Source organism: Pituophis catenifer, unplaced genomic scaffold (genome assembly GCF_029215685.1).
Source record: "Pituophis catenifer annectens isolate HBS135680 unplaced genomic scaffold, rPitCat1.0.hap2 SCAF_1, whole genome shotgun sequence".
Classification (NCBI taxonomy): domain Eukaryota; kingdom Metazoa; phylum Chordata; class Lepidosauria; order Squamata; family Colubridae; genus Pituophis; species Pituophis catenifer.
The window spans coordinates 353946571-353955833 of NW_027256881.1; the positions used below are offsets into that span (position 1 = coordinate 353946571).

The 9263-nt window shown below is 49.7% G+C and overlaps 1 protein-coding gene across 1 annotated transcript; it reads right to left on the reverse strand.

Moving 5' to 3' along the window:
• Positions 1-245: 245 nt before the first annotated feature.
• LOC139308416 (retinal homeobox protein Rx1-like) lies at positions 246-6354 on the reverse strand. Its single transcript, XM_070931940.1, has 2 exons — positions 6112-6354; positions 246-680 (listed from the first exon to the last, which is right to left on the reverse strand). The coding sequence occupies exons 1-2, from the start codon at positions 6352-6354 to the stop codon at positions 246-248; spliced, it is 678 nt and encodes a 225-aa protein (XP_070788041.1).
• Positions 6355-9263: the final 2909 nt, after the last annotated feature.

Here is a 9263-nt window from a genome sequence, read left to right on the forward strand (position 1 = left end):
TTCTTTTCCGGCAGATCCCACTCCTGCCACCAATCCGGTGGGGGAAAGAAAGCGCGTAAATCCATTTTATAGCTGAGGTCAATCAAAAGGAATCGGAGAGCGTTCCCTTTTCCCGCAGCTGCTCACCGGCGCAATTGCGCAACAAAACTAAGCGTGACATCTTGACGGGGGATCGTAAGGGAGTCTTTTAGTCCCGGCTCAGCCTAGTCGGTGTTTTTGCTATGGCAGGGCAGCCTGACCCGCCATCAAATGGGCTGCCAGGTTTTGTCTATGGTCTGAATGTGCTCCTTCGCCTTCATGCGTAGCGTGGCGATGCTGGAATTCCGCTGGTCAAGTTCCTCCAAGGGATATTTGTCCACAAATGTCGTGGCACACTGGTACGCCATGGGTTGCATGCTCTGGGGCAGGGATGGAGGGTTATTGAGGAAGGAGTGGCCTGGGTAGGTGGGCTGGAGGGCCTGGCTGGGCCCCATCAATCCCGAGATGCTGTGCACCGTGGTGGCGCCGGAGATGGGAGAGGTCAGCCACGGGTCTAAGGGGAGAGAGTTGCCGATCGGCCCCATGTTGGTCGCCATCGGGGGCCGGCTGAAGGACAGCACGGGGGTGTCGTGAAGCTTCATGGCGGTGGCTTCCATCTTCTCCTGACGGCGCCATTTGGCACGCCGATTCTGGAACCACACCTGCAAAAGAGTGGCAGCAGAGGAATGAGAAATGTGGCTTGTCTAGGCAAGCTACCCATCGTGAGCCTGGCCAACCAGAAGATTTGCGGGGTCCTTGGTAGCCTCTGAGCTCGGTGGTTTTCTTGCAGGCATTTCATGACCCAACAAGGGAACATCATCAGTGCTAGAAGGGAGGAGGGTTTGCAGGGAGGAGGAGGAGGAGGAGGAGGAGGAGGGGGAGGGGGAGGAGAAGATTTGCGGGGTCCTTGGTGGCCTCTGAGCTTGGTGGTTTTCTTGTAGGCATTTCATGACCCAACTAGGGAACATCATCAGTGCTATTTATTTATTTATTTATTTATTATTATTTATTAATCAAATTTCTATACCGCCCTACTCCCGAAGGACTCAGGGCGGTGAACAGCCAAGATAAAATACAGATAATACAAATATTAAAAAATCCCTTAAAATTATTAAATATTTTGGCCGAAACACAGATTAAAACACCCAATTTATAAGATCAAATGAATTAAAAAAATTTAAAAGAGGAGAGTTAGGCCAGGCCAGCCTGCTGAAATAAAAAAGTTTTGAGAGCACGACGAAACGTGCGCAGGTCCGGGATCCTCCGTATCTCTGGGGGGAGCTCATTCCAGATGGTAGGTGCCCCCACAGAGAAGGCTCTCCCCCTGGGGGCCGCCAGTCGACACTGTTTGGCCGACGGCACCCTGAGGAGTCCCTCTCTATGGGAGCGTACTGGTCGGTGAGAGGCTATTGGTAGCAGAAGGCGGTCTCGTAAATACCCCGGTCCGATGCCATGGAGCGCTCTAAAGGTGGTAACCAAAACCTTGAAGCGCACCCGGAAGACCACTGGGAGCCAGTGCAGCTTGCACAGGAGGGGGGTCACATGGGAGCGCCACGTCGCTCCCATAACTACCCGCGCGGCCGCATTCTGGACCAGCTGGAGCCTCCGGGTGCTCCTCAAGGGGAGCCTCATGTAGAGAGCACTGTAGTAGTAGTCCAGGTGGGAAGTAACGAGAGCATGAGTGACCGTATTTAACGAGTCCCGATCCAGAAAGGGACGCAACTGGCGAATCAGGCGGACCTGATAAAAAGTCCCCCTGGCCACGGCCGTCATGTGCTCTTCTAAAGACAGCCTAGAAGGGTGCTAGAAGGGAGGAGGGTTTGCAGAGGATTTGCGGGGGGAGGGGGGAGGAGGAGGAGGAGGAGGAGGAATAGGAGGAACAGGAAGAACCCGATCATTTTCTTGCAGATGTTTCATTACCCAAACCTAATGTCAGCACTCCAAACTACATTCGTTCCAGTGCTGACATAAGGAGGAGAAGAGGGGGCAGCTGGCAAGAGGACGCTTGATTTTTCACCTACTTATTTTCCCTGAAGATAATATCCCCTAGGAGATGGGATGGGAGGGGGGACATTCCTGGGAGCTGAAGTAGTAGATATGGGGAGAGTGATTTGGAAGATGGCCAATGAGACGCAGAGAATTAGGGAACGGAAAGGGAAGGTTTGGGGTCAGGAAGTCAGTGCTGGCTACGACGAAGTCAGGGCCAGATTGTCGTGCTTAATAAATGAAAGATTTCATCAAAGACTATTTGTTTGGAAATGCAATTTATTTGAGACGACACTGAAACCTGACACCTAGTTTAGAGAGAACCAGGCGTAGAGAGAGCACCCAAGGACTCCCCATTTCAGCCCCGAGCTACCAATATTCTTCCTTATTGGTACCGGAAATTTTCCACCAGGGTTTGGGAGGCTGATTTAAATGGCCTACGAGTCACTTGAGAATCCATTTTTCCCAGGGGTGAAATCTACTTTACCTTCCCAACCGGTTCGGAAGTGAACGCGCCGTGTGCACAGAAGTAAAAACCAGGAAGTAACGATGGCCGGGTGGATGGATGAAGCGTTGCACCGCCATTGCTAGCGGTTCTCCAAACCGGTCCAAACTGGGAGCATTTCACCCCTGATTTTTCCCCCAAGATAGTTTTTCTCAACTGGGACAAGTCTGGGATGCGTGGACGTCAACTCCCAGAATTCCCTGGCCAGCTGGTGTCTGGTTCCGCTACTTGCAACCCATTTAGTGGCCGTTTGACATGACAACGGCAGTGGGGGAAAAAAAGCGACTTGAGGCCCTTTTTTCACAGTTACGACCGTTGCAGCTTCCCCGTGATCAAAATTCAGGCGCTTGGACACTGGCTCGTATTTATGACGGCTGCAGCATCCCGGGTTTGTGTGTGGGTCACGCGATCCTCTTTTGCGACAAGCAAAGTCAACGGGGAAGCCAGATTCGCTTAACAACCAGGTCGTTAACTGAGCAACTGTAGTGATTCGCTTAACGACGGCGGCGAGAAAAATGGGGCAAAATGGGGCAAAACTCACTTAACTGGCTCACTTAGTAACAGGAAATTTGGGGCTCAATTATGGGCATAAGTCAAGGACCAGCTATACTGTCAGTGACGGGGTCTAGTCCACCAACTTTTTATTATAAACCCCACTATTCTTTTAGAGTCTCAGCTTCTTTGGTTTAGTAATTGATTATATTTTAATTAATTGGTATCCCTTTATTTCTCTTCTTTGCTTAGTGTTTAGTAATATTTATTTAAACAATTTATACAACCATCCATCTCAAAGAAATGACTTCCAGTAATAACAGAAGAGGATAACAGAATTGGAAGGGAGCCTGTGGGTCATCTAGTCCAACCCCCTGCCCTATTCATCGATCGGCTGAACCCAGGACACTACAACCAGGGGCGAAATGTAAAATTTATTACTACCGGTTCTGTGGGCGTGGCTTGTTGGGGGGGTAATGTGACTGGGTGGGCGTGGCCAACTTTTTTTTTTTTTAATTTTAACTTTTCAAAGCATTTTTTTCTGCAAATGCAAAAAAATGCTTTGAAAAGCCTCTGCCGATCAGGAACACAGCTGAGATCGTCAGAGCCTTTTCAAAGCATTTTTAAAATCATCTCTTCCTCTGAAGAGGTTGCAGCGGAGTTGCCTGATCGGCAGAGGCTTTAAAAGTCTCTCTGATGATCTCAGCTGAGTTGCCTGATCGTTTTTTAAAAAATGCTTTGAAAAGTCTCTCTGACGATGAGGCAACTCAGCTGGGATCGTCAGAGGCATTTAAAAGAAAAAAAGCCTCTGCCGATCAGGCAACTCAGCTGGGCTCGTCAGAGGCATTTAAAAGAAAAAAAGTCTCTGACGATCAGGCAACTCAGTTGGGCTCGTCAGAAGCATTTAAAAGAAAAAAAGCCTCTGACGATCAGGCAACTCAGCTGGGCTCGTCAGAGGCATTTAAAAGAAAAAAAGCCTCTGCCGATCAGGCAACTCAGTTGGGCTCGTCAGAAGCATTTAAAAGAAAAAAAGCCTCTGACGATCAGGCAACTCAGCTGGGCTCGTCAGAGGCATTTAAAAGAAAAAAAAAAGCCTCTGCCGATCAGGCAACTCAGCTGGGCCGTCAGAGGCATTTAAAAGAAAAAAAAGCCTCTGCCGATCAGGCAACTCAGTTGGGCTCGTCAGAAGCATTTAAAAGAAAAAAAGCCTCTGCCGATCAGGCAACTCAGTTGGGCTCGTCAGAAGCATTTAAAAGAAAAAAAGCCTCTGCCGATCAGGCAACTCAACTGGGCCGTCAGAGGCATTTAAAAGAAAAAAAAGCCTCTGCCGATCAGGCAACTCAGCTGGGCTCGTCAGAGGCATTTAAAAGAAAAAAAAGCCTCTGCCGATCAGGCAACTCAGCTGGGCTCGTCAGAGGCATTTAAAAGAAAAAAAAGCCTCTGCCGATCAGGCAACTCAGCTGGGATCGTCAGAGGCATTTAAAAGAAAAAAAGCCTCTGCCGATCAGGCAACTCAGCTGGGATCGTCAGAGGCATTTAAAAGAAAAAAAAGCCTCTGCCGATCAGGCAACTCAGCTGGGATCGTCAGAGGCATTTAAAAGAAAAAAAGCCTCTGCCGATCAGGCAACTCAGCTGGGATCGTCAGAGGCATTTAAAAGAAAAAAAAGCCTCTGCCGATCAGGCAACTCAGCTGGGCCGTCAGAGGCATTTAAAAGAAAAAAAAGCCTCTGCCGATCAGGCAACTCAGCTGGGCTCGTCAGAGGCATTTAAAAGAAAAAAAAGCCTCTGCCGATCAGGCAACTCAGCTGGGCTCGTCAGAGGCATTTAAAAGAAAAAAAAGCCTCTGCCGATCAGGCAACTCAGCTGGGCTCGTCAGAGGCATTTAAAAGAAAAAAAAGCCTCTGCCGATCAGGCAACTCAGCTGGGCTCGTCAGAGGCATTTAAAAGAAAAAAAAGCCTCTGCCGATCAGGCAACTCAGCTGGGCTCGTCAGAGGCATTTAAAAGAAAAAAAAGCCTCTGCCGATCAGGCAACTCAGCTGGGCTCGTCAGAGGCATTTAAAAGAAAAAAAAGCCTCTGCCGATCAGGCAACTCAGCTGGGCCGTCAGAGGCATTTAAAAGAAAAAAAAGCCTCTGCCGATCAGGCAACTCAGCTGGGCTCGTCAGAGGCATTTAAAAGAAAAAAAAGCCTCTGCCGATCAGGCAACTCAGCTGGGCCGTCAGAGGCATTTAAAAGAAAAAAAAGCCTCTGCCGATCAGGCAACTCAGCTGGGATCGTCAGAGGCATTTAAAAGAAAAAAAGCCTCTGCCGATCAGGCAACTCAGCTGGGATCGTCAGAGGCATTTAAAAGAAAAAAAAGCCTCTGCCGATCAGGCAACTCAGCTGGGCCGTCAGAGGCATTTAAAAGAAAAAAAAGCCTCTGCCGATCAGGCAACTCAGCTGGGCTCGTCAGAGGCATTTAAAAGAAAAAAAAGCCTCTGCCGATCAGGCAACTCAGCTGGGCCGTCAGAGGCATTTAAAAGAAAAAAAAGCCTCTGCCGATCAGGCAACTCAGTTGGGCTCGTCAGAGGCATTTAAAAGAAAAAAAAGCCTCTGCCGATCAGGCAACTCAGCTGGGCCGTCAGAGGCATTTAAAAGAAAAAAAAGCCTCTGCCGATCAGGCAACTCAGCTGGGCTCGTCAGAGGCATTTAAAAGAAAAAAAAGCCTCTGCCGATCAGGCAACTCAGCTGGGATCGTCAGAGGCATTTAAAAGAAAAAAAGCCTCTGACGATCAGGCAACTCAGCTGGGCTCGTCAGAGGCATTTAAAAGAAAAAAAAGCCTCTGCCGATCAGGCAACTCAGCTGGGCCGTCAGAGGCATTTAAAAGAAAAAAAAGCCTCTGCCGATCAGGCAACTCAGCTGGGATCGTCAGAGCCTTTTGAAAGCATTTTTTTACAACCTCTTCCCGAAGAGGTTGTAGAAAAAATGGTTTTAAAAGTTAAAAAAAAAAATTGGCCACACCCACCCAGTCACATTACCCCCACCCACCCACCAAGCCACGCCCACAGAACCGGTAGTAACCAATTTTAGATTCCACCACTGCACCCAAAGCCAACTGGATTCTGCTTACCTGAACTCGAACTTCTGGGAGGTTGACCTTCATGGCCAACTCTTCCCGACTGTAGACGTCTGGGTAGTGGGTTTTCTCAAAGGCCCTCTCCAGCTCGTGAAGCTGGTAGGTGGTGAACGTGGTCCGATTACGCCGGTGTTTCTTCTTGGACAGCTCCTCATCCAGTTGTTCCGGGGTGCCGCTGGCCTCCTCCACGCTCCTCCGCAGCTCGCTCAGCTCCGCCTCCGGTTTGCCGAGGAACATTCTGGAGCCTGAAAGGAAGAGAGAAAGCGGTGGTCAGGGAGGAGGAATCAGAATTGAGCTGGAAGGGACCTGGGAGGTCTTCTAGTCCAGCCCTTTTCTTGAAAAAAAAAAACCCCTCCAGAGATGGAGCATTCACAACTTCCGGTGGCAAGCTGTTCCGCTGGTTAATCGTCCTTAAGTGTTAGGAAGTGTCTCCTTCATTCCCATAACCACCTGTGCGGCCGCACTCTGCGCCAGTTGGAGCCTCCAGGTGCTCCTCAAGGGGAGCCCCATGTAGAGAGCGTTACAGTAGTCCAGGCGGGAGGTGACGAGGGCATGAGTGACTGTGTGTAAGGAGTCCCGATCCAGAAAGGGACGCAACTGGTGAATCAGGCGGACCTGATGAAAAATCCTCCCGGTCACGGCCGTCAAATGCTCTTCTAAAGACAGCCGTGAATCCAGGAGGACGCCCAAGTTGTGAGCCCTCTCCGTGGGGGCCAGCGATTCGCCCCCAATAGTCAGCAATGGCGTCAACTGACTATATCGGGACGTTGGAAACCACAGCCACTTGGTCTTGGATGGGTTGAGCCTGAGCCTGTTTCTCCCCATCCAGATCCGCAGGGCCTCCAGACACCGGGACATCACTTCAAGGGCATCGTTGGGGTGGTCCGGGATGGAGATGTACAGCTGGGTGTCATCAGCGTACTGGTGGTACTTCACCCCGAAACCACAGATGATCTCGCCCAGCGGCTTTACATAAATGTTGAACAAAAGGGGCGAGAGGACTGACCCTTGTGGCACCCCCACATATGAGGGGCCCCGGGGTGGACCTCTGCCCCCCTGTCAACACAGACTGCAACCGGTCGGAGAGAAAGGAGGAAAACCACTGTAGTATGGTGCCTCCCACCTCCAACTCTTCCAACCGGTGCAGCATGATACCATGGTCAATGGTATCAAAAGCCGCTGAGAGGTCTAATAGGACTAGGACAGAGGAACAACCCCTGTCCCGAGCTCTCCAGATATCATCAACCAACGCGACCAATGCCGTTTCCCTGCTGTACCCAGGCCTGAAGCCCGACTGGAACAGATCCAGATACGTCGTTTCATCCAGGTGCTGGGGGAATTGTCGCGCTACCACACTCTCAACAACCTTCGCCAAAAACTGAAGGTTGGAGACCGGATGATGATTAGCCAACAGTGCCGGGTCCAGGGAAGGCTTCTTCAGGAGAGGCCTCACCACCACCTCTTTCAGGGCGGCGGGAAGTCACCGTCACCCAATGAAGCGTTTATAATCCCCTGGAGCCAGCCTCGCGTCACCTCCCGGGAAGCCAGCACTAACCAGGAGGGACACGGGTCCAATAAACACGTGGTCGCGTTCAGTCCACCCAGAATCCTGTCCATGTTGTCCGGGGTCACAGGATCAAACTCATCCCAGATAACATTCTCAAGACCTGCCTCAGTCAACCCCCCTGGAACTACCCAGTCGGAGTCCAGACCTTCCCGAATCTGAGTGATTGTCATGGTGTTTCGTGCCACAGAGACTGCTTGCCAGAACTTAATTTGCAGCCTTTCGGCTGGGAGCTCACGGCCTTGCAATTATCGCAAGGAACTGATAAGGTCTGTTACAGCTGTTACACTCCTTGCAGGACTCTTGCTTGGACTTTTGGGTGGGCGAATGGAATTAATTCACAAGAGGTAAATAAAGAGGAGTCCATTTCTTGCTTCTGCTAAGAACAGGAACAGTGAGTTGTTTCCACTCACACGGAAGGTGGGTTTACACATCACATCTCATGTGATTCATAATTATGTCTATACTTTTATCTGTTATCTAATACATGCTTGACGAAATAAATAAATAGATTTCTGCAGCAATGTTTCGCCACAACTTGACCCCAGGGGCCAGTAGAAGGGTTCAAATCCTATCGCTAGCAGAGACATCCGGGAGTCCCGCTGCTGCCGCTACCGATTTGCCCGATGTAGGGCGAACCGGTAGCAACCCACCACTGCCGGGGGTTTGTTATCTCTTTTCTGCTTTTATTTAGTTCTGGAGATTGGCATTCTTTTCATTTTGGGAGAAAGTTCCCGGATTCGACGTTTTCTCAAGCTTGGCAGCCGGAAGATGCTTGGACTTCAACTCCCAGAATTCCCTTGCCAGTCATGCATGGCTGGGGACTTCTGGGAGTTGACGTCCGTGCATCTTCTAGTTGGCAAGGTGGAACGATGTTTGCCGTGCTTAATTTTGCTAGCAAGAGGACACCGGACTGCACTCCAGTCCAGCTTTTATGCACACATGGCAGGAGAAGCTGAACGGAGCCTCCAGGTTTAGTCATCTTAGAACGAAGGAGGAATTTCCTGACGGGGAGAACAATTCATCAGTGGGAACAGCTTGCCTCCAGAAGCTGTGAATGCTCCAACACTGGAAGCTTTTAAGAAGAGACTGGAGAACCCTTTGTCTGAAGTGGTGCAGGGTTTCCTGCCTAAGCAGGGGGTTGGACTAGAAGACCTCCAAGGTCCCTTCCCACTCTGTTATTCCATTTCTATTCTATTCTAATCGTCTACCTCTGAATGTTATCAGCCTTTGCATACAATGCTGCTGTTTTGGGTTCCGAAAAGTTCTTTGGTTGCTGGAGGAGTCAGAAAAGTCAATATAAAGTCACTGTGGTATTGTATGGTCAAATCTCCACCTTTCATTTGTCTGTCTGTCTGTGTCTATCTGTCTGTCTGTCTGTCTGTCTGTCTGTCTGTCTGTCTACTATCATCCATCCATCCATCCATCCATCCATCCATCCATCCATCCATCCATCATCTATCTATTATGTATCATCTGTGTGTCTATCTATCTATCTATCTATCTATCTATCTATCTATCTATCTATCTATCTATCTATCTATCTATCTATCTCTATCTATCTATCTATCTATCTATCTAT